Source organism: Glandiceps talaboti, chromosome 6 (assembly GCF_964340395.1).
Source record: "Glandiceps talaboti chromosome 6, keGlaTala1.1, whole genome shotgun sequence".
Classification (NCBI taxonomy): Eukaryota; Metazoa; Hemichordata; class Enteropneusta; family Spengelidae; genus Glandiceps; species Glandiceps talaboti.
In genome coordinates, this window is record NC_135554.1 from 18,397,471 (window position 1) to 18,423,652 (window position 26,182).

At 35.4% G+C, this 26,182-nt stretch overlaps 1 protein-coding gene across 1 annotated transcript in view; it reads left to right on the forward strand.

Moving 5' to 3' along the window:
* The window catches only part of LOC144436150 (proteasome adapter and scaffold protein ECM29-like), a 38,925-nt gene extending 13,626 nt beyond the window's left edge, over positions 1-25,299 (forward strand). Inside the window, exons 24-44 of the mRNA XM_078124851.1 lie at positions 509-623; positions 825-939; positions 1,449-1,517; positions 2,077-2,194; positions 11,609-11,779; positions 12,320-12,399; positions 12,867-12,972; positions 13,312-13,478; positions 14,150-14,312; positions 14,612-14,671; positions 15,275-15,364; positions 16,222-16,288; positions 16,508-16,801; positions 17,682-17,950; positions 19,021-19,064; positions 20,128-20,329; positions 20,590-20,725; positions 21,262-21,367; positions 21,774-21,868; positions 22,469-22,540; positions 24,415-25,299. Of these exons, the coding sequence (XP_077980977.1) occupies positions 509-623; positions 825-939; positions 1,449-1,517; positions 2,077-2,194; positions 11,609-11,779; positions 12,320-12,399; positions 12,867-12,972; positions 13,312-13,478; positions 14,150-14,312; positions 14,612-14,671; positions 15,275-15,364; positions 16,222-16,288; positions 16,508-16,801; positions 17,682-17,950; positions 19,021-19,064; positions 20,128-20,329; positions 20,590-20,725; positions 21,262-21,367; positions 21,774-21,868; positions 22,469-22,540; positions 24,415-24,557 (2,682 nt within the window). The 3' untranslated portion in view covers positions 24,558-25,299. The remainder of the gene's footprint in view (positions 1-508; positions 624-824; positions 940-1,448; positions 1,518-2,076; positions 2,195-11,608; positions 11,780-12,319; positions 12,400-12,866; positions 12,973-13,311; positions 13,479-14,149; positions 14,313-14,611; positions 14,672-15,274; positions 15,365-16,221; positions 16,289-16,507; positions 16,802-17,681; positions 17,951-19,020; positions 19,065-20,127; positions 20,330-20,589; positions 20,726-21,261; positions 21,368-21,773; positions 21,869-22,468; positions 22,541-24,414) is intronic.
* The last annotated feature ends 883 nt before the right edge of the window (positions 25,300-26,182 follow it).

Here is a 26,182-nt window from a genome sequence, read left to right on the forward strand (position 1 = left end):
TTGTCTAGTCTAATAGTCTAAGGGTATTGTATACAAAATATGATACTCTAAACACAGGTATAAATAGTGCAAACAAAATGTCGCAGGACAATTTTAATGTTTGTCAACACTTAAGGAATGTGATGAGTTTGATCACTTAGCGATCAGGCATACTTCAGCAAGTAGAATAGCATAAAGTAAGTGAAAATAATAAAAACAAACGTCATGGGGAGGGGGAGGGGGGACTACTTTCACTTACAGCTCCATGGACCCTTACAAAAGTGTACAACGTTCAACAAGAAGTACATTACACAGATGAAGGTCTAGCTAGAATGAGGATTGAAATCTATGTGTGAAAAATAGTGTCTGGCAAAGGTATAGAAACAAGTGGTTTGGAGCAAAATATGTCCCTGTTTAATCACAATGGCTTCACTGCTAACATACTAGTAATCTAAGACTGTGGATTTAAACAATGGGTTGATAAACTTCAATTTTGATGTGACTTTGCTTAAATTACTGTTTATTGTAGGCTAGCTGTGTTTGGTTACTGTCACTTGTCAAGAAATCTGGATCTCATCCAAAGATACAGGGTAAACTACAAGAGATGCAGATAGCTTTTATGAATATGTTGACTGAAAATGATGGTAAGTAGAAAAATAGAAATGTTGAATGTTTTATTGATTTTGTATACATTGTTAATAAAACTAATAGTAAATATAAAGAGAACAATTTCAAGTTATTTGTGATCGAAGGAAATATGTATTTGGAAGATGATTTTTTTTTGTAATTATGAAAACTTTCAGAAACTGTTTAGAAAAAATGTCCTTTTTTTGTTTATTTAATAGAGTTCACTCAAGACGCTGCATCTAAAGGGTTAGGTTTGGTGTATGATCATAGCAGTAGTGAGAGTAGACAACAGTTGGTATCATTGTTAGTGGATACTCTAACTACAGGTAGAAAGTAAGTATTTCGACATTCAACCACTCTCCCACCCACCCCCACCACCACCATGACATCCACAGTCTTCAACCCCCAATGACATCCACAGTATTCTTGTACCAATTGATTCTTGGTGTCAGATTTATCAAGTCCTATTCTAACAGTGAGGATACAATTAGAAAAAGGAGACATGACTGCACCTCTTCTAGAACTGTCTACCCTCCTAATGTCACACACTGCAAATTTGAGATTAACAGAAAGACAAAAGAAACATATATTACCTGTGCATAACACTAGAGGGCAGTGTATAAAGTGATTACCTCATAAATTGTCAGACATCATAACGTATTCAAAAGGATGCAGTCTAGAATTGTGAAAGTTCCTTAGTTATTTGAATTCCACATGGATAGCAACTAGCAATATTCTGTGGTATGCTCGATATACTGTCCTGTACTTATACTTGTTGAGGCTTATTGGGAGTACCGGTAGTTGGCTAATCAAATGATAAACAACTGTTGTCTTTTACCTAGATCTACACAGACAGTAACGAGTGATACACAAGTCTTCCAACAGGGTGCACTAGGAGAATCACCAACTGGGTAAGTTAAAGTTGTACGAGTCACATAAAACATAATTATAAAACAGTTCTTTTCAGAAAACCTTGATGGTGAACTCGTGTGCTGTATTAATGTATAATTATAGATATTGTAGAATAACAGAATTTGTTTGGTGAGTTAACATAGATGCTGATTGATGGGTACTTTAATACATGTACATATTGATAATATAGTACACACACATTTAGATAGCAAAGTATCTATATCATTTATTATGTAAACACAGTATTAAACTGTTGTTGCTCTGTGGAGATATGTATGTACACATACACACACACAAACATGCAGGCAAACACAGATAGACACATAGACCCAAACATGTGCACAAACATGCAAGTGTATGATGAACACACCGAGACATACCAGTGACCTCCATACCCACACACACACACACACACACACGCACGCACGCATGCACGTGCACACACGCACGCACGCACGCACACACACCTTAGACACAATATATAATCACAGTATAAAGTTGTTGCCAACAAACAATTCAATGTTTTAGTAATCTATCTCCAATTTATATCAATCACAGAGGTGGCCTTGGTACGTACAAGGAGTTATGTTCATTGGCCAGTGATCTCAACCAACCAGATTTAGTGTACAAATTTATGCACCTGGCAAATCACAATGCAATGTGGAATTCACGAAAGGTAAGACTTATGACTAGTCTTGTTTCTCATTCTTTAACAAGAACATTGATTACATCATACCTGGAATGAAATAATCATATATCAAAGTCAGCCTTATCAATGTCATAAAAACTCTAACAACTATCAGACAACAAAGTCACACAAATACATCCATTCACATGAAAAACAATATACACTATATTTATTATATTAGACATTACTCCATAGTCACCGTGTTTCACAACAGTTTTTCAGCGCTATCACTATACAAAAAGTCATATTTGACCATGTCTCTATTTTCGTGATCTGAGAATAACAATTTGCAAGTCAGATATTACACTAAAAGCCATTAAAAACACTCTAAAGCAACTAAAACTGCAGAAAAGCTCTAAACCTCTTAATTTCTAAGCTAAGCTATTTTCAAACAGTAAACGAATGTACTGAGCTATTTTCAAACAGTTTGCAAAGTTGTTTGGCCCTCAAGTTAGTTTATAGCAATATTACATAACCCTGTCAAAGATGAAAATGATAATTGGAATGTGAAAGTGACCCTCACCTGTTTCTCTATCCATTTACCAGAATAACTAACAGTCACTACAATCTTGCACATTATGTAGAAAACTCCACATTGAAAGAATAACATTGTACCATTACAGATGAACATTGAACCAATTTGAACAAGTTTTACGTTACAAGCCTGTCCAAAATTACGTGTTTTATGGTGATTTTATGATGTTCAAGGGACATAGATTTGATTTTTTTTTAGATCATCCAAAAGAATCTGTGAGTTCTTCAACATTACATAATCTAAATTAAAATAAGTAGAATTATTTTGGAATTGGCTGAGATTCATTTATTTTACGTGTGGAAAACTTGAAAATAACGACTTTTTTTAAAGGAGGCTACAATAGTCATTTATTGTGGTCTTTAAAAGCTACTTCGTAGTGATGATTCCAGTACCCAGACTGTACAACAATTTAGCTTTCTGGTAACAGGTAAATGTATTGAGATGATGCATATATCTTTAGTGTGAAATGTAGAAGAATGAAAGACATCAAAATAGTTCAACTATATTGTATTCATCAATATCAGTAGGCCTGCTACATAGATATTAAATTACTTTCTTGGTATTTTAACCTTATTTCATACCAATGAAATAAATGTCCACACCCTATATATGGAAAGAAGAGAAAATATCAAAATAGCATGTCACTCTTGAATTATAACTGCAAACTTTAGAAATGGAAAAACAAAAGATCACACGTCAACAAAGGTTGAGATTCACACAAGTACACGTTTCAAATGTTCAAAGTTGATATTTGCCATTTCAGACCCTCCAGATATCTTTTATAAGATATGTGGCTCTACTGCACATGGAAAACACTCTCAACCAATAAACAAATAACACACTTTGGAGCTTGAAAGAGTCAACTCCAGTCGTATATTAAAGTGAAAAATGACATGTCTACCCAACAGCGCCATCAGTGGTATGAAATGGCTACATTTCAAAGTCATGCATTTATAAAATAAATCAAAGAAAGATTATATTATGAATTAACTCTTACAGTGTATTCTGTTCACTTATTAAGGGATTTTACATGAACAGTGGGGTTATTCAAAATGATTGGTTCCAGACTGATTTTAGTACAGTCAGTTGCGCTGCAATGCTGTTGGCATTATTTTTAAGTCCCATTGTTTTCATTCAGCTTTTAATTGAGTCCAGTACACTCAGATCTGGTGCAATACCATTGGCGTTATTTTTAAGGTCCATTGATTCATTCAGAGTTTTAATTGTGTTTAGTTAGTCAGTTCTGCTGCCATTCCGTTTATATTATTTTTAACTGCCTAAAGCCAGCAAACAAACAGTTTCACAAAGCCTGTCGACCTGAACAGGCAAAACGTTATTCGTACAAGAACATATTATTATTATGTTTTACCAACCAGATGAACGTGTGTAAGGACATTATTTTTAAGGTTCACTGGCACCGTACATTTTATAGATGACAGATTTTGATGTTGGGTCATCAAGAGCATCAGAAAACATAAGATAGAGACTATTACCAATTTCAAACACTTCACAATCTGCAGCAGCAGTTGTTGTTAATCTCTGATACTCCTCAAATTTACCTTCCACCATCTTGTAGACGATGGAATCAACTTGGTAGGTTTTCCCGTTTTGCCAGTTGGCAATAGCTAGGAATTGTTCTCCGTTGATTTGGAAAGGACATGCCATCCGTGCTCCAGATGTCGGAATGGTTTGAAGTAAATTGAAATGATCACCTTGCCAATAGTAGATGGGTGAGTCTGTCTCATATGCTGTGTGGCCATTCTGACGTATAACGTCAATTAAATAAGTTTGACCCCGCAGGATGAAAGGAACTACAGCGTATGAACCACCAGGGATCGGCAGAGTCTCAAAGTACCGGAAATCTTGAATGGTAGCATCTAATTTGTATATCAGTGAATTGACTTGATGGAGGCCTTCTTCTTCAAATATAGCAAAAGTGATGTAGGTTTCGTCATTTATAGTAAATGAACATGCATGTTTTGTATTGCCAGTCAGAATACTTGCAAATGGAAGGAAGTACTCTCCATTCCACATTGAAATTATATTTTCAGTTTTTCCCAGGCGGAAATTGGTACCACTGTTAACCATGAGTAGAAAATGCTTCAAACCTGATTGAGTCTTTGCTGTGAAATAATGCCAGTCAAAAGCCCCATTTGTTGGAATGTTTTGGTACAAATCAAATCTGAGACCATCCCATTTATAGATAGGGGAGCTAGCTTTATATGTATGGCCCTGTTTGTACTTTGCCAAAGCAATATAATGCTGTCCCTCAATCTCAAAATAAGCAACACCCCTAATTCTACGGATGTTGATGTCCTGAAAATGTACAAATAGCTCTCCATGCCACTTGTATATAACAGTCTTGTGGATGTCGGGAACTGCCAGGTAAACCGTATTGTTGATTGTGAAAGATTTGATCCGACGTCCAACCACAGTTGAAATGTTCTGAAAGTGGTGGAAAAAACCAGGCTTGATGTCTTTAACTGAAAGTTGAGGACTAGAAGCATCTGAAAATGAACAGAAAATCATGGCATTAAGGATATGATGGTGGAAGTTCATGATTGTTGAATAGTTAAATGGATGAGTACCATTTTGTTCTTAAATGTCCTTTCTACACCGACCTTCACTCCAAATACATTAAACCATAATATTGGAAGAAACCATCTGTGTTCAAACTTGTACAGATATTCTCTGTCCGTAATGTAAAGCAAACGTATAACTTAGGACAATTCTTGAGACATGCAGGAAATTTAAGAATCATGTAAGGTATTATTTGCAATATCTATACTTCTGGGTTTTTTTCTGTTTTTTTTTTTTCATTCTCCATGTATTTTCCTGTGTACAGTCATGTAAATTTTTCTTGGTTTTGTATGTTACTGATGAGCAGTAATGCTCAAGGTGAATAAATAACTGTAAAATGACTTTTAATCTGCTTACTGCAAGTTGGATGTCACCACTACCATTTGCTTCAGGCTGATAAAAGTTTAAATCACTTATGCCCAAGTTAACCTAGCTGTATAGTAAATGGGTACCTGGTAGAACTGAGATTGTTATCATTTATGTGAAGGATGCAGAGTGTAGTGTGCCCTTTGACATGCTTCCTAGGGAGTTAAGGAAGTATAAATTTGTGGTAACACATTTTATAAATATGTGGAGTGTTATTTATTTATTTTAAGCTAGAGAAGTGAGAACTTTTGGCAGTATATGTATTGAGTATTTTTAGTGTGATATCCACAACTATTTTGATCATATGAGACTGAATGTTCATGGACTGTGGGTTCATAGTATCAAATGAAAATTTCCTCTCTTGGCTGCATTTTTTCTGTATGCCTACTCTTCATGTGTTTGTTGTTGAAACATAGAGACTGTTCATAGCCTACATAACTGCAAATGAATTGTAGTATTTTCTTATATATATGTAATTTTGAAAATTGGGAAAGAATTCTAGATAAGAATTGCAAATCCGGTTGAATACGGCTGAGATGAAAAAATGTTAGTGCTCATCTGTTACCAGAATGTATTTATCAACTTGGTCTATCAAAGTTGTAACACACTACACAGGAAGTTCACCTTTAGTTTGAATCTATCCTCACCAATATGACTGATTCCCAAGTTACAACTGACCTCTAGGCGGTAGTGTATTCAAATAATTGCTCTCTCATTACCATCAGGACAACATAGCAAGCTCTTATGCATCGATACATCTGACATATGATATCACTGCCATCATTGGCAGCCATACGTGGTTGCTAATTGGTTGCTTGCAACAACTTGTAAACAGGATGGTATTCATGTTCTACAACAATACTTTTTCCCATAAACTAGTTGGACTTTACGGTGGTTGAACTATATGCAACACATTACATCAATGATATTTTACTCCTTCCCAAAGTTACGAGTATGTTCAAGATTATACGATAGTATGTTTATGTTTTTATTCGTTGATAGCAGTCAAAATCCAATATGGCTGCTACTGATTGCAGCAATGCATTACTTTAAATATTTGACTGGAAGTAAAAAGCAATGAAGGGTGATAGTGTCGAGTAACACTGCAAAGGAGTGTGGGTAATTCATAGCAGGACTGAACAGTTCTCTGTGATATTTAGTTTTATTTTTCAAATACAGTAAATTTAATTTTCCAGTCTTGACATGCTAGTTTCTGTTAAACTTATTCCTGCTACTACTCCACAGATATGTCTGCCCACGTGTGATTTAATACTGTGCAGGATATATAACTTCATTCACCATGTCCAACAAAACAGCTTCAAAATACTTTCTAGTCACAACTAGTGCACACATACATGTATTTTCCCTGCATACACTTTTTACAAATGTAAGTGCTTCAATTTTTTGTATAGGTTGTGTGATCACAAAAGAAAAATCACGAGCACTGTTTTTCCTTTACTTTATATCAGTGGCGTTAAAAAAGTACAAAAACTTTTTCATTTTATGAATGCCCTGGATTTGTTGACACCTAGTTTTTGCACACACACAAAAAAAAACTAAATTTAATAGTAGCCTAGTTTCAAAGACAGTCGTACGATATATGTGTGACCGTGCAACCTACCTAACCTCAGAGGCACAGTTATTAAAGTGTCAAGGATTCCTTTAACTGTGTACAATCAGTTGATAAGTTTGACAGAATTTAAATACTAAAAAAGTCGCTGACGAATAGCTACGCATTTTAATTTCTTATCTGTACAGTTTGCCACTGAATGTATGTCGAGGGTCATGAGAAAGCTTGGTTGTCATAAGTGAGTAGATAAGAAGAAGGAAGATGAACTGAGAAGACACTATTTAGGTTCTAATCTTAGTATGTACAGACTGTAAATAAATAAACACTCGTACAGACAGCAAAGTTGACTGCTATACAAGATAAGCAAGGCTGATACACTAATCTGTAGAGATATAGGCTGTGTTTGCCAACTTCTATCGTTTGTTCTCATATTAATCATCAGCAGGGTCAAAAGACAAACAAGATCATTAATCACCTGTACTTGAAATCACGCAATTAGCATAAGTTGAGTTTAGGGGAAATTTTTTGTTGTTAACCATCACTTGCTATTGGTAGAACTGAAACCTGGTTTTCTCTACATGATAAACAGTGATTTATTAGAAATACTAAACAAAGTCGAGGAAATGCTAGATCAGTTACTTGTTGTTGCACATATTTATTTTTGGAAGCCATTAAAGTAAACTCACTCGAAACTCAACTTGCACCTCTTTAGACGTTAAAAAAATTCCTCCATTTATTGCACAGACTTGGAGTGTTGTAAACATGTGCTAAGTATAATTTAAATACATGCATCAACAGATCAGCAAATAGTTGTTTCAAGGCATTATTTTTCATAGAGTAGAGACGCATGAAACTCAATTTGCGCTACTTTTAACATTAAAATAAAGATGTAATTAATGCGTAGACATGGAATGTCGTAAACACGTGTGCAATGTACCTTGAATACTATGAGGATATCAAACACTTATTGTGAATATCAATTACCTAAACCATCTCATTCAACAACATCATTATGATAACAGGAATGATAAGATTTATTTTAAATGTTTCACACAGTCTTATACTACGGCAGCAGATATTCTTAATTTTGTCAATAGTCATTAATTTGACTTCGTTTGATAAGCCTCTAGATTGCCTACTCAAACTGTGAAATGATTTCAAATATATGCAAATGACTATTTGTGTGCCACATCTCTGATAACGATTGGCTAATCATTAGCTGTTACATGATACATGTACTGTGTAAAAGCATGATAGAATCTCTACATCTTTGTCAATCTGATGAGTAAAATAATCGCAAAGTACATGTACACACACAATTACCGTGAAGTGCATTTTAATACCCAAGTACGTATACAGGCATGGTGTTATTCTGTTATATTCAATTTTTTGACCAAATTTTTTGACCCAAAAGTTACAATATTCAAAATGTTGTGGTCAAGTAGTTAGAATGGCTAGGTTGGAATTTGCAAGTTGTCCTGTTTCAGCCTCATGACTGCCATTTGTTTCTGAAATGGCTAACATCCTTGGCCAAGATTTGAACCATGATTGTGGCACCAATAACCCTGCTGTATAATTGAGGACCTGGTAGGATAGAGGTTGCAATGTGTATGCTCCCCAGGGAGTTGATGAAGTTTGTGCCACTATAGGTGCATGGCAGGGGTAATAATTTTAATGTGCTTTGAGCACAGAATGGGAAAGCGCAATATGAAAACTAACAATACCTTTATAATATTTATTGTGCATGAAGAAAGAAAGAGATATGAAATAAAAGTGGCAAATTCACTACAATTGCAATGTGAATGCTTTAATTCTACGTGCTTATTCAGAGGCTGCAATGGATTGTATGCTCTCCAGGGAGTTGAAGAAGTATAAAGGGCTGTTATGCTGCCATTGATCCGTGCCAGGGGTAGTAATTGTGAGTGCCTTAAGCTCCCAGGAGGAAAGGCACATCATAGATTTACGTTATCATTATTATTAGTAGTAGTAGTAGTGTAGCTATTAGCTAAAGTCCTGCAGCTGGTATGCTATAATATTATCATAGTAGTACATATACATACACAGCCTTGAAAACAGTGGTATACAGAACATAGGGAATGACTTTATTTTTTTGTTACGTAGATGTTCAACAATTTTTTGCCTCTAGTGATGCAATTGTTAAATATAGTATAATTTTTTTATCTTGCAGTGTTACTGTAAAATGACTTAGGTAAAATCTAGTTGTGTTTTAGTGTCCCTGCCACTATGTGAAGTTCAATTGGGCAATTGTAATCTGAATTTACCAGATTTGCCATAGTGAGATATTCCCAAAATTTGATAACAGCCACTGTAAATCAGTAAAAACATACGTTATTATAATTGATAATTAAAGCAATTAATTTGTACAGATTTGTTAATTGTTAACTTACCATTTATGTTGTGCACTGTTTGATCCCGTATAGTTTGTAGATATTTTTCATTATCTTGCAAGGCCACTTCTTGCTGCTGTATCATGACACTAAGGGACTCCATACGATGTTCTAGTCTTTGCACTGTAGCCTGCAACTGTGCCAAGTTTTGTGTCTGTGAGATGATGTCCTCTTGAAGAAGTCGAAATTGAAGTGTGTAGTCTTCATCATTATCTTGTAACAGATGCAGTCTACCTTCCATACCAGTCTGCAATTCTTCTATGTCTTCAAGTCGTACATCGTGTTCCACAGACACTGTTTGGAGATTGTGTACATTTTCTTCTTGTGAGCCGAGGATATATTTCAGTGCGTCGATTGCACGTTCTTGTTTTTCAACTCTGTTGGTCACTTCGTTGACATCTATAACAGTCTCTGGTTTTTGACATGTTTCATACTCACTATTCAGTATGTAAGTATAGACACACTGGTTAGGACTTAAACAGTTAGTGACAATGGTGCAGGTTGTGGTATCGTCAGGTGTGAATTGAGATATCTCTGATGCAGCCACTGTACAGAGACAGATGGTCAGCATAAACACCAGTGTCGCAATAGCCATTTTGTTGGCGGAAAAAGTGGACTTCTGTTCTCTCATCCTTTCTCTCCAGAAATGATGCATCGGACCAGTTTTATCTAGCAATATATTATAATTGTAATCTTTTGTGAAATCAACTAATGATAACACTTGAAATATTGTTTTGCACACCAGGGGTCTTTTATTCAGGTTCTACTCACATGGAAATGCAGCTTTTTAAAGATAAGACGGAGTTGGTGTCAAAACTTGTAGTGAAATCAAACAACTTGATGAGCACTTTTATTTGATGGAGTTGTCCACAACTGAAGTCAAAAGTCATGCGTCCTTGCACACTGGTTTGATGTTATCACACATTCTTGTATCTCCCTGTATTGAGACATGTTTTATCCATATACTGTGGTTTCCTTATCAGTGTTTGTGAATGACTTGACACCATTCAGACAGATAACTGCGTTCCACAGCATTTCTAGGGATCTAACCAATCAAAAACACCTTGAAATCTGTATACGTTTCTGTAGAAAGTTCATCATGGAAAATTACTGATATCTCAATCTTTTCATACGAGTTGATAAATCAGCCAAGATAAATCTTAACAGAATACAAATATTTACTTCTATATAACTTTGAATTAATCATTGGTGCTCAAATAAAAAAAATGGTAATTTGCAAGAAAATGATATGAATTAGTCTGGTCTCCCTTTATTCTGCTGGGGGGGGGGGGGAGACATGCAATCTTTGTAATCTTATAAATATATTTTGATATCTTTCTTAACAAAAGATGCTGCTGAACTTATTTCATTTTAGTTAAATAGAAAAGTCATAGCAGAAACACAATCCCTCTTATTTGTGTCAGAAGCTGTCACATCAGTTTTTGTTTTTTGGGGGGCATTTAGCGATTATTACTGTATGCATTCTTTGGCAGCTATTGCTGAAACTATGCTATGTTTACCGTTAAAAAAGTACAGCAAATTATCATTCAAAGCCAAAAGTTGAATAACCCATAAATTAGCAGTGGGTGGGGGTGGGGGGGGGGGGGGTTGCTAGGGTGTACATATATCAACTGTATCACACTGTATGTGAGGGTAGGAATGTAACATTCTAGGAACATACTATTTTATACAGATATTGATACAGGCTAGAAGAAGTGGGTTTGGGGTAGGATACCAGGACTGTACCACTTTGTGTAGGGTGTTTAAAAGCAGATACCACTGTGTACGGAGGAGGAGAGATTTGGGAGAATAGGACATGCAGTAATTTCAGTGTTTAGAGATCTGAACTATGCTTTAACTATTGGTGACAAGATGTATGACCTAGATTAAAAGAAATTGACAGATTGATTAAATATGTTTCTCTACATTTTTTTAATTTTCAGGGAGCAGCGTTTGGTTTTAGCACTATAATGGCACAAGCAGGTGAACAACTGACCCCGTATCTGCCAAAAATTGTACCCAAGTTGTACCGTTACCAGTACGACCCTAATCCTCAAATACGACAATCCATGTCAAGTATTTGGAATGCCTTGGTCTCAGACAACAAGAAAACAGTAAGTCACAGAATGAAAAGATGTATTTGTATCTAGAGTTTACTATCATACAAGTAGTCAACAACAAAAACAGTAAGTCACAGAATGAAAAGATGTATTTGTATCTAGAGTTTACTATTTGCAGTGGTCAAGGCCACAAATCACTACCAAGTTTACATAAGGCATGTTGAAATAGATTAGATTTAAAGGCCAGTGTTTCAATCCTAGGTTCTTACATTAGTGTTATCACATTAGTAAAACCATAGGGATTTGATAGGATCATTCTTTTCTTCTGGACCAACTTTTTCTATAGTTCTGCCAAACAACTGGTTTTCACACCTAGATTTAATTCGTAATCTGACATGGGCCTTTGATTTACATGATATCTATGATTTTGTTGTTGTTGTTGTTGTTGTTGTTGTTGTTGTTGTTGTTGTTGTTGATATATATACATACTGGTCTTTTTGTATCTAGTGAAATAAACAATTTAAATAAAATTAAAAAAGGAGAAGTCGGGTGTGGTAATGAATCATTCAAAAAAATGTCTTTTCTCTTTGCTAGATTGATACGTATCTGAAGGAAATACTTCAAGATTTGATGAGTAATTTGACCAGTAACCTATGGAGAGTTAGAGAATCCAGGTTTGTACACAGTGCTCATACACCTGACTGTTCTATCTATAGCATACATATCATAGCAGTTATCACCGATGAAGTAGTTGAAAAATGCTCCAACATGAACATGTTCATGCAACTTCAGATGCAAAAATGAGCCAACACCATTTAGGAAATGTTGTAGTCACAGAACCAACAAAGGGTTGTGATCTTTTAAAGACTAGCAAACAAAACATGCTACCTGATTGGTTATTGAAGACAGCCAATCAGGTGTAGTGTTTTGGGGCCTGCATATCTATACAGCTTTGAATGCTTAAACTTCAAGGGGAGAGATGAATAGTAGCGAAGTAAAAAAACCATCAACTATGCAAGATGGAATAGTGCATGCTTCTAGTGACCTTGACAAACTGTTAAACATCTTTACAGAGGTTGGGATGGAGGATTTTTTATGTACAGATTTGTCTAACTGAGTATTCTTGCTTATTTTGTTTTAGCTGTTTAGCTCTGAGTGATTTATTGAGAGGAAGAGATTTAGATAATGTTTTAGAGTACCTACCTGAAGTCTGGGAAATCTGCTTCAGAGTCAGAGATGACATCAAGGTAATGTTTCTCTAAACAATTCTAACTGTGATAAGGGGTCAATCTACTATTTTAAGTATGATAAGGGGTCAATCTACCAATTGTGTTAATATCTCAATATAGCTGATAAGTGGTCAACCTTTACCAATTCTAACTGTGATAAGGGGTCAAATTTTACCAATTCTGTGATAAGAGCTCAATCTTTACCAATTCAAGCTATGATAAGGGGTCCATCTTTACCAATTGTAAATGTCACAGAGGGTAAATCTACCAATTGTAACTGATAAAGAGTCAACTTTTTACCAATTCTGTTATGTTGAAATACTAATAAATGAACCTTTCAAAATCTTGACATGTCAGGAATCCGTGCGACTAGCAGCAGACAGTTCTCTGAGGTCATTAACCAAGGCATCTATCAAACTATGTGATGTCAGTCGTGGTAAAATTGGAGAACAAGCCATCAGTTTGGTGTTACCTGTCCTCTTGCATGGACTACCTAGTAAAGTGGAAGAAATCAGGGCTATATGGTGAGTTGAGAGTGAAAAACAGTAAGACCTTTCCACTACAGTGCACCCTCAAGCACACTGCCATGTATTTACTAGAAAGATGATCTTTTAACCTGTTTCTCACCTAATGAAATCACTGTACTATTGTACCTCACAGTTCATAAGAATTTTGAATTGTTACAGAAATAGGAAATCTTGTGATTGAGGGGGGGGGGGGGTGATAGCAGGTAACCCAACCTTCCCCATCATAACGAATTATGGTATTATATCACAATGGAGGGAAAGGAAGGGAGGGGCACAACAACCAGTAACAGCATCTTCACCATTATGATATGTAAATAGTGAGATGCGTTGTCGCTGATTTATATTTCCTGCTAATACCATACATGTACTTAACCCTTTGTGGTGATGACTTGATGTGGTCCATTACATCACTACATTGATCCCCATATTATATTTTCATATAAACACTCGCATTCAAACCAGGTCACAGTGATCGGTAGCCTGTAAGGTACGCCTTGACGGCCTATGAGTGCTAGCTGACAAGCATGGCACGACACAACACATTGTATCTTCAAGTTCCAGAGTAAGTGGCCATGGCCAGTTGTGAGGGACAAAGAGAGGTAACAATTTTAAGTTTACCAAGGCTGAGAAAGTCTGACTGATGTATCATAATCCAATCTTTATTGCAGTCTTCAAACTCTGGTTAAGATCAGTAAGAACGCTGGTAAATTACTTCAACCACATATAACCCAGTTAGTTATAGCATTACTGGAATCTCTAAGTGGACTCGAACCTCAAGTTATGAACTACTTGGCATTACACGTCAGTAAAAGTCAAGAAACCCAAGAAAAGGTTAGTGTCTCAAGATTTTGGCATAATTGTTTTCACAGAGATAGGTTACACAAGAGAAATTGATATATACAATCTAGCTAACTTTATTTGCTTTTCACCATTGTTTTCTTGAATCATTGTGTTGAGGAAATTGTCAAAACTCCAATCACATTTTCATTCTCTCAGCGTCTAAAGATCTTTTGTACATATATTGGTACATCCTTTACCAGATTAAAATGAAAAGGGTTAGTATATTTAGGTATTAGGAATGGGTGATTACTGATATCTTTTTAGTTATTTCTTATATTTTTTGTTCACAGTTGGATAATGCTAGAATAGCTGCAAGTAAATCATCTCCAATGATGGATACAGTTAATTTTGTAAGTATATGAGAAAGTAGTACTGTACATTTAGTGTCATTCTGATATCAAGAAAACTGTAACATCATAACGAAATTAACGCCATTATGAATTTACTGTGATTGTGTGTTTAGTGTAAAATTTAAATAAAAGATTGATATTTTGTTCATTTGTACCTGGGCCCACATTATTTAAATTCATTGTTACTGGTCACACCCCTGAAATTGTAAGCATGGCCATTGCGCTCCCCCCCAAAAAAAAAAAATAAAAAAAAAATAAAAAATAAAAAATAAAAAATAAAAAAATTAAAAATGGGGGGGGGGGGGGGGGGGAACAAATAACATAGGAAGGGATAGAAGAAAACCAAAGTCATGTGTATTACAGGAGATTGTACATTGATGGGTTGTCAAACTGACATAGAGGGTGCACGTGTCATTGTGTATTGCTGTGTACTGTGTATATTGATTTATCTGAAAGGCCCACTTTGAATTAAGATTTAACATGTAGGTTTATGACCCAGGATTGAAACACAGCCCTTTAAATTTAAACATACAGTAGTGCTGTGCAAAGATAACATTGATTTATACGTCTATTTATTGATATGTATATTTGATTACCTTCAAGTGTGTGCAATATGTGGACAGCACAGTACTTCCTGAGCTGGTACCCAGACTGACAGAACTTATCCGTAGTGGTATCGGGGTTGGTACCAAGGTATGTAGTTTATACAGTAAATTTATTCTCATTTCATGAAATTGATAAGCATATGAAATGTTGATTGTTATGTAACATATTACTCTTGTAATCGAGGCTTCAGTTTGCTAAGATAGACACAAACTGAAACTATTTATGTTTGATGTGGTAGATTATACAAGTGAGTAATAGCAGTTCCTCAGTTGTGTGATTCTAATCACCCTGTGATCAAGATAGTGTAAACATTGGAAGTCCCAAAACAGTACACTGCAAGTTTGTGGCACTAAAGCTTTCAGAGAGCCACCTACTGAGACTATAAAGAAACCAACATCCATTCAATAGCTTATTGCTGTTGTATCAACATGATGACAATTTCGTTTGTGTCTAAGTAAACGGAGACCTTAATTACAGAGTAATATGCATTGCAGTATTTTACAACATACATATTAATTGACCTATCAGAAAGCTTGATTTGTACAAGTAACAGTGTCATTTTAGAGAAGTCATACCTTGCTGTGATTACAAATTGAAGCCTCTAACCCTAATAAATAAACACTGAAATAAATTACTTTCTCTGTATGCTGCAGTGTAACACTTGTTTATAGCATTCATATAAAGTGTAATATATTGTTTTAGTTGGTTTATTTACAAGCCTAGCATGTGGCCTTTCTAATGTGATCAATTAGCAAATGAAACAGTATACATTTACAATTGATATGGATGGTATAAACGATTATGGTATATACAGAAAACGCTTTACTTTGGTGTTATGGGTTGTACAATAAATCACTGCGTTGGTATGTTATGGATTGGCCTGGAAAAGCAATAACATATTATCATCATTATAAATTAATTATTTGAATGTTTTATACCTGTAGGCTGGCTGTGCTAATTTCATCATTATGTTAACCCATCAATGTGCGAGAGATTTACAACCTTTTGCAGGTAAGATTGTATTAATTTGACTTTTTAGTCTCTTTGTGTACAATGACCACCTGTAGTGCCCTTATTGGCTTTTACCCCATTCTTGAATATCTGAATGAATTGACAGTTGTGAATTGGGTCCACACCTTATTACTTGTGTTTCAACAAACTGTTTACCCACAATTTACCACTCAAAAAAACTGAAACTGATGAGGTAAACTTTGATAATTCCATTTGTAGGTAAATTGATGAGTGCGTTATTGAACGGACTCAATGACCGTAGTCCATCGGTACGTAAAGCCTATGCATCTAGTCTTGGACACTTAGTGAAAGTGGCTAAAGACAGCAGCACAGAGAAACTCGTCATTAAATTGAAGACCTGGTATCTGGAGAAAGAGGATGAGGGTATCCGAGTAGCATGTGGGCTGACTCTACAGGCCATGGCTAGACAGAATCCTGATATTGTGAAGAGACATGCTGCTATTGCACTTCCTTTGGCCTTCTTAGCTATGCATCAAAAGAATGCAGATACAGGTAACATACTTCACTCTTTTTTTGATGTATTTCATTCACCCAACATAAATTAGATAAAGTAATACCAACCACCACATATTCTATAATCTTGGTTTACTCCAAAAATAACCATATATGGAGCACTTACTACCCTGGTACCTTTGACATTTGGGTGATTACTTGTATACATACCAACACTTAGAATATACAAGGTTGCTGTCTTCAAATTAAATTGGGATGTCCTTTTGTTCCCAATGTTTTGAAGCATTTTACACTCGTCCCTGCATTTCAAATGCAATTGTTAAGGGTAGTAGTCTGACTCTTCCAACTATAGCATGGCAAAAAATTAAGAAGGAACTGGATATCTCCAGTGAGGATAATCAGAGATAAAAAATGTGTTAAGATAAATAAGTTAACATTTATAAGCAATGGATGCAAGCATAGACCCACAGCCAACGGTTTATGACACAAGTGACCAGAGAGTCCCATAGGGAGCATGTATGTCTTCAAGTCTTGGCACATTGAGCTGTGAGGGTACTGATAGCCTTGTAGATATGAAAATCAAGTTTACACTCTGGGAAATGGGAAACTTAAACTAAAGGAGCACAAGTTAATGATTATACAGTTCCTGAGAGGTACTAAATCACATATGTTTTAAGAAGTAAGATGACCATGTGTATTACATATTACACAGACTCTTAATGAAAGACAATATACTTTGTATGATAAAAACCTGTTAGGATGAAATGGCCTTTGTCAAAATCAGTTGAAAGTAGGTGATGTTTGTGGGATAAACCCTTTGAAGAAGAGAATCCTCACACTAGTGAAAGCGTGGGATGGATATTATGAATTCAACTTTTCGAAGTCTAATTGTAATACTTTGATTTTATTAACCATACAGATGACAGTGACACTACCCAGACTGTATGGGAGGAAGTATGGATAGATTCTACACCAGGTACAGAGAGTGGAATACGACTGTATCTAAAAGAAATTGTAGAAATTACTGAACACATGTTGGAGTCTCAGTCATGGCACATGAAGGCACAGGCTGCCTCAGCTATGAGTACCGTAGCTACAAAGTTAGGATCAACTTTGAAACCTCCACATTTAGGTATTTTACTGAAAGCATTGCTGAAAGGATTGAGTGGAAGAACATGGGACGGTAAGGTAAGTCACTATATTTTATTTTTCAATATTTTTCATTGTTCAGCCATTGAAGGAAAATATAAGTGACCTAAGGGGTCTTGTCAATATGAGTTGATAGACTTTGCATGGTATTATAGAAGTTGTCATAGTCCGCCCCCCCCCCCCCCCCCCCCAGTGTTTTTCTGTGGTCAGTTATGAATATTGTAAATGATGTAAGGTGCACATTGTTACTGCAAGTCAAAGATGAGTCATGATATAGCCCCCCCCCCCCTCCCACCTCCCACCTCCCACCTCCCACCCCTTACATCAAAACAAATGTTAATCCTCTTTCTCCCAAGGAGGGTCTATGATTAAATTAGATACCACTACTGTCCCAATATGGGTATTTGCATGTGATAATCAGAGCAGACATGTGGATAATCTCCTAAGTAAACATGCATATAAGGGTAGTGATATTTTTATAACATGCTACATGAACATTTATATGATGAGAGGTGTATTCAGTTTTGTAGTTGTGACTGTCATCAGATTACATTGCAAATATAATTATGATCACATCTGATAAAACTGAAGCAGTTTTTTGATGAGTGAATACATTGTCATATGCATTGCTCACATATCATATAAGCTTCATTTGTTTTGTTATCTCAAATGTTCCAATCTGAAACAGTGACATGGTAGCACATGAATGTGTAGGCAATATAATATATACCATGACATATAGATTAAATCTATATGTCATGGTATATATTATAACTTGTTTGTGTATTTGAAATGTCTGTATATTGTATAATTCACATGAGGTGTGGGTATTTGTCAGAAAGTGGATACTCCTGTGATGTTAGCTGGCTGGATCATAAAAGACTGTTCTTGAACCAAAATTTCAGTAGTTGGCTCATACATGTAACTTGTAAGGTGTCTGTCTCTGATGTACCCAATCAATTTCGAAATGAAATGGTGAAATGTTGTCCTCACAACTGTGTAAAAAGCAATCTGAATAATTAATCTTTAGACTATAGAGATCAATGTATGAAATAATGAGATAATTAAAAACACCAGGAATGGATATTAAATTATTTGTTTTTTCATAGGAGTCACTTCTGAAGGCTGTCCAGTCAATTTCTGTTTCCTGCAAGTAAGTAAATCATTTTCTCAATATCTATCCACCTTTCAACTAATTGCAGCTTACTTTGGAATCCCTAAGTTCACAATTGTCACTGAAGTTATCAAGTTTGTATTCAGTCGTTCACATGAAGTGCATTCGTGTGATGAAATAAGAGCATGAAGGTAAAGTCTAATCTTAGGGGTGCACCATAGTCTATCATGAAAGGAAGGTGTTTGTATATTGCTGTATCGGATTGGTAATGTGAATATCTAAATAGTAGTTATATTAACCAAATGTGAAATCACCACTGTGACAGTAAGTGGATAGACTAGAGACACACTGTAATAAATGGATTGATATAATACTATAGAGAACTTCCAAGTTAAAATTATATAATCAATTGTTTACATCTGAAACCAAGTGAAATGCATAATATTTATGCAAATGATAATAATGATGATGCACCTAGACACACTGTAATAAATGGATTGATATAATACTATAGAGAACTTCCAAGTTAAAATTATATAATCAATTGTTTACATCTGAAACCAAGTGAAATGCATAATATTTATGCAAATGATAATAATGATGATGCACCTAGACACACTGTAATAAATGGATTGATATAATACTATAGAGAACTTCCAAGTTAAAATTATATAATCAATTGTTTACATCTGAAACCAAGTGAAATGCATAATATTTATGCAAATGATAATAATGATGATGCACCTAGAGCCCACCAAGGAATGCTCACTGGTGCTTTGCAATAGATACTTTCAAATAAGCTCTCTCTAAAAGGTAATATGTCTTTTAGCCTTGACTTGAAAGTCTCAATACTGGGTGCAGAGCAGACAGTGGTTGGCAGTTGGTTCCAAAGATTGTGATGGAGTAGCTGAAAGATTGATCTCCATAAGACTTAAGTCTTGTTCTGGGAACCTTGAGTGGTGTTTGATGACTTGAGTGTAAAGATCTTGTAGGGTTGTTAACTACGATAAGTTCACCAAGATATTGTGGGGTGAGACAAAGTTGTCACTAAAAACTAGGAAATAGAAAAATAAAACATGAATATCATGTTTCTGTTATGTAGAGAGTTTCTACAGACTCCCCCAGAAGATACAGCAGATCAACCATCTATGAATGAAGTATTGGTAGCCGTACTTAAAGAATGTAAGAAGGAGAAGATTACATACAAGATTGTAGCATTGAACTGTGTAGCAGCCATTGTAGAAGTCCAAGAAGTTGATAGATTTCAAGAGATTAGAGATATTGTTTTTCCTTTTATTTCAGAGGTGAGTTGATGAAATTCACTGGAAATTTGCTCAAAATAAACTAAAACACTTGTGAGCTGTTATGGTCATTAACAAATTTGCAGGTTTTGAACACCAGTTCATGCAAAATAGAGAAATGCATACTTACACAGAAAGTACATGTTATGACAACATTTTGTACCACATAGTATTTAGTTGCAGCACACCCTGTTAATTAGCTGTATACAAGAACATGATCAGGTATATAATACTTCTTCTTCTGGATGTTTGCTATTACACAGGACAAAAAGAATTCAGACAAAGAAGATGATGATGATGAAGATACAACAAGGAAAGACAGGGAAAATAAACTAGAATTAAAAGCTTGTGGTTTTGAATGTCTTGGAAAAGCCTGGCCAGCTAGTAAGGAAACACAAAGTAAGTGATGAATTACTCAGGATTGTGGTAGATATAAGTAGATATTGTTCCTCTGTAATTTTTGTTCAGTCAAGGAAAATACTTGTGACCTAAGGGGTCTTGTCACTATGAGTATTAAACTAGATGAGTAGTCACAAACCTTTAGGTCACGAGTATTTTCAGGGTGATGAAGAAAAATAGTGGGGAATAATTATACCTCTACAAGCATAACTTCTGAAAGAATTGGAAAAAAATAATGGCAATTTGGTACATTTTGACTCTCATTTCAGGCACTGCAGAACCTGTGGTGTAGACATGGGCTGTTGTAACATAGAACAACCAGGATAAACAATCTGTATTTTATGTTCATGACATTATCTTGGCTTGTGTATAATATAATATTATTGTGAATTGAATTGTAGTCACACATATTAATAGTCATGAATTTGTACACTAATACATTGCCTGTCTGCTAAGTAATGCTAGGCTTTATTGTAAGTGCTGTAAACTTCTACAAAATTACAAACCAAATTCTTTTGATTTTAATGTCATTGCAGATATTTACCAAGAAGAATTTTGTAACTTGCTTAGTGGTGGGTTAAAAGTGAACACGATCAAAATACAAACCAAGATTATCAAATCCATGGAAATATTTGTAGATAGGTAAGTTGAGTAATTATTACATATCTAGGTACCAGTGATTACTTCCAACGTTTTTGTGTAGTATTGAAAATATTATTACATACATGTACACAAATTAGCCTGTGAGTGCCCTATGTACATTGTAATGTAATGCATAGTTATACTTTGTTATTTTTTATTACAAAATCAGTTGTTTAGTATAAATCTGTGTAATAATAACAAAACCCAGTGAGTGTAGGTGCTTTACGTGGAACAGTCACAGACAAGCCACAAGTACTCATGAAAATACCTCAAGTTACATTGGCATTCGCATGTCATGGTGTTCTGTTCAAAATAATATATACGACATTTGAATTTGGTCTTTGACTTGTCTCTAGAGGGCGCACTTTCGTTTCAATGTACATACTGAATCTTTTTTCCACAACAGGCTGTGTTTGCTAGATGTCAGTCATACAGAGGGAGAAACTAGTGTTTTAAGTAACTTATATCAGCAATTTATACCTCCTTTGTGCCAGTGTCTAGGTAAGAATATACCTTTAACTGTATTGTTGACTTTCTGTGAAGGCAAACTTGCAAGCTGTAATGGCAATTAAAGGCTTTATTGGAAAAAATAGTTGTTTGGTAGAAATAGAGTACAAATCATTGAATGTTATCCATATTACTCCATTGATAGTACTAATGCAAGAACCCAGGATTGAATAATGTGCCTTTAAACGAGCAAGCAATGAAATTCAGTTTGTAAATTGTAGCACCAATATTCCAGAAGTGTAATTTTGTTTAAAAGCAGGTATTGACACTGAACATTTTTTTCAGTATATCATAGTGTTCGATGTCAAGAAATGCCAGAGTAAAATTTGAAAAATTTAATGTAAGGTAGACATATGTACATAGTGTATACATAGAATGCAAATGGACATGCGTGTTACATTAAAGAACCGTTACATAACTGAGGAATTCTACTTGTCCCTCAGGACAAGTACATTTTAAAACCACTTGCCCAAAGGCTTCAAATCACTTAAGGTGTGTCTCAAAACTTCTGTTGCAATCAGAGCTCAATGTATGTAAAATTTTCCACATTACATTTCATTTTGTTATTTTGATCATTGAATTCTGTCCCCCCAGGTTATGCTAAATACGGTACTTTAAAACTTGATGCTGTCAAAGTACTAGAGAAGATGGTTTTAAAAGTGAAAGGTAAGTCACTTAGAAATTTCACAACCACCCACCTACCCACCCTCCCACTCACTCACTCACTCACCCACTCTAGCACTCACTCACTCACTCGCTCGCTCACCCACTCACTCTCTCACTCATTCACTCGCTCGCTCACTCACCCACTCACTTGCTCGCTGACTCACTAACTCACTCACTCACTCACTTATTAGTCCCCGCGGACGAAGTCCGGAACGGGGACTTATGGATTGGGTTCCGTCTGTCCGTGCGTCCGTGCATCCATCCGTCTGTCCGTCCGTGCGTCCGTCCGTCGGTCCGTCCACAGCTGTTTCTTGGAGATGCCTGGACCGATTTTTTTCAAACTTGGTACAGGGGCAACATACTATGGCATACATATGCACGTCAATTTGTTTTATGATACGATCCAATATGGCCGCCTAGCAACCATTTTGTTTGCGAATTTTCCCTGTCTAGAGCCATAACTCAGACATGCTTTAACAGATCTCATTCAAAGTTGGTATTAGGACAGTGTTCTATGACATACATGTGCATATTCATTGTTGTGATGATACGATCCAATATGGTCGCCTAGCAGCCATTTTGTTTGTGAATTTTCATGTCCAAAGCCATAACTCAGACATGCTTGAACAGATCTCATTCAAAGTTGGTATTAGGACAGTGTTCTATTACATACATGTGCATATCCATTTTCATTGTGATACGATCCAATATGGCTGCCTGCCAGCCATTTTGTTTGTGAATTTTCCATGTCCAAAGCCATAACTCAGACATGCTTAAACAGATCTCATTCAAAGTTGGTATTAGGACAGTGTTCTATGACATACATGTGCATACCCATTTTCGTTGTGATACGATCCAATATGGCTGCCTGGCAGCCATTTTGTTTGCGAATTTTCATGTCCAAAGCCATAACTCAGACATGCTTAAACAGATCTCATTTAAAGTTGGTATTAAGACAGTGTTCTATGACATACATGTGCATATCCATTTTCGTTGTGATACGATCCAATATGGCTGCCTGGCAGCCATTTTGTTTGTGAATTTTCCATGTCCAAAGCCATAACTCAGACTCCATTTTCATCGTGATATGATCCCCCATACCCAACCAATCCTTTATTGTTGGAGGCATATTCTATGTCCAACAAGCACACACAACATATCTAAGTCTGTTTGTTTTAGGTTCACAAATGTTGTTGCGTGATCAGAGTAGTGATAATTCCTTAAAACCCAATTATAGCGGGGACTATGTCATTCTCAATGACTTGTTTTGTATTGATATATGTTACTTTGATAGTGTAATAAGGAGACATTTCAGTACCTTCAAAGCCAGTTTTAATTGCCATTGTCCACCACTGATAAAACCAGTCTGATCAGCACCATTTCTATAGAACTACAGACTGGCACTGAGAGAATGATAGATAGATAGATAGATAGATAGATAGATAGATAGATAGATAGATAGATAGATAGATAGATAGATAGATAGATAGATAGATAGATAGATAGATAGATAGATAGATAGATAGATAGATAGATAGATAGATAGATAGATAGATAGATAGATAGATAGATAGATAGATAGATAGATAGATAGATAGATAGATAGATAGATAGATAGATAGATAGATAGATAGATAGATAGATAGATAGATAGATAGATAGATAGATAGATAGATAGATAGATAGATACAAAGATTAATCTAGCCAATCAGAGAAGAGGGTATTACAGACTAATTTGCACGTATAGTAACCTTAGTTTACAGTATGTAATTTACCATGTGCAATGATAGTGCTTATTAGTTTGTGTTTTCCTCAGCATGTCGAAACTATGTCTGTCAATGTCGTCATAATAGTCATAATATTCTTGTTTTCAGATAAAGAAGAGAGCAGTGTACTGTCAGCAAACATGAGAGACCAGCTTATCAAGGCTTTAGAAAACACGTCCTCTGAATCACATCCCCAACTCAAAGACAATGCAACTAAATTACAGAAAATTGTGACCGAAATCCAACTTTAAGTCAACATAAATCCTCCTACTACAACTAGTAACACTAAAGTAAAGCACTTCTGTCCATGCTACACTCATTTATAGCATCTATATTGAGTCTAAAAGTATACAGTTTCGATTGGTTTAATTACAGGCCGAGCATTTGGCCTTCCTAATACGGTCAATTAGCAAATGAAACAGTATACTTTTACACTTGATATGGATGCTATAAACGATTATGGTACGTACAGAAAACACTTTACTTTGGTGTTATGGGTTGTACTTACTTATATTTACCTATTTAAGATTCAACTCTGATTTAAAACATTTAGGAATTAATTACCATAGTATTGATAAAAGTTGTTCAAAATATTTTACACAAATTGCCGAGCAATATAGAGTCACTGGAATAAGTTACCGAGACTGATTAGAAACTTTTACCATGTAAACTCTTTGCAAGGTAGCGTTGATTGCTAAAAGGGTTGATGAGGTATATGTTCTGCAGAGTTTTGAGATTGTCCTCTTAAAGTAACACTTAAGTCACTTTGTGTGTACTGTATAGAAGATTTAGTGAAAAGCATATGTTAATAAGAATATTCAAGGAATTAAAGTGGAAATGAGAAATGATAGATAACCATTAGTTCTTGGGTGGAGAATGGTACATTTTGAAAGACATCATTTCAACATGTTCAGTGTTGGATTGGAAAAATAGAGTAGTAGTCACAACACAGATCTCACCACACATTGACGACCCCCCCCCCCCCCCATTTGTACATACATACATACATACATACATACACACATACACACATACACACATACGCACACATACATACATACATACATACATACATACATACATACATACATGATGTCCACACAACACATTGCAGTGCAATAAAAATTATGATTCAACATGGAACATCATGACATGTTCACTTCAGGGGTGCTGCATTGTGGATGGTCAGTTTATATTACAAGATCACAACTTTTATTCCAAATTCATTTACTTTTGATTTATACACCGAAATATTTAATTAATTTCAGTAACGTCACTTATACGTTAACTGTCTAGTATTTGCCATCAGGTTCTTCATATTTTTTTTACATTTGATATGTAAAAACATATGTCTTTGTTTTGTCATTTTGGAGTGGACTAGTGTAGAAACTCTACGTGTGGGCTTGTTTTCTACGATCTCTCTCCCTACTGTATACTCAAATGGCTTTCTTTAGCACAACATTCCATTATACCACCAATTGGAGCATTGATATAAACGTGATGACATTATCTCGTTCTCGTGTGACTTACTTTAAGACTGCAGGTAGAGTTTGTGGTACACTGAACGAAGTTTGTGTGTAGAGAAAACGAGCCCACACGTATAGTTTCTAGAATAGAAATGAACTTAAAAAGCTCATAACTTGACATGCTTCATAAACATATACTAAGTCTATTATTTTGTGGTCAGTTGTCAGTAATGACTATAAAAGATAAATTTTGATCATTATTTTTGCAAAAAGAAGTTTGAAATAAGTGTGGAAGGCGAGGAAGTTGGTTGCTATTTCAAAAGATATTTGATTTTTGTATGATTTGATTTGATTTAATCTAATTTGTCAAGGATATTAAAGAGTACAACAGCACAGTTTCACAATACCAA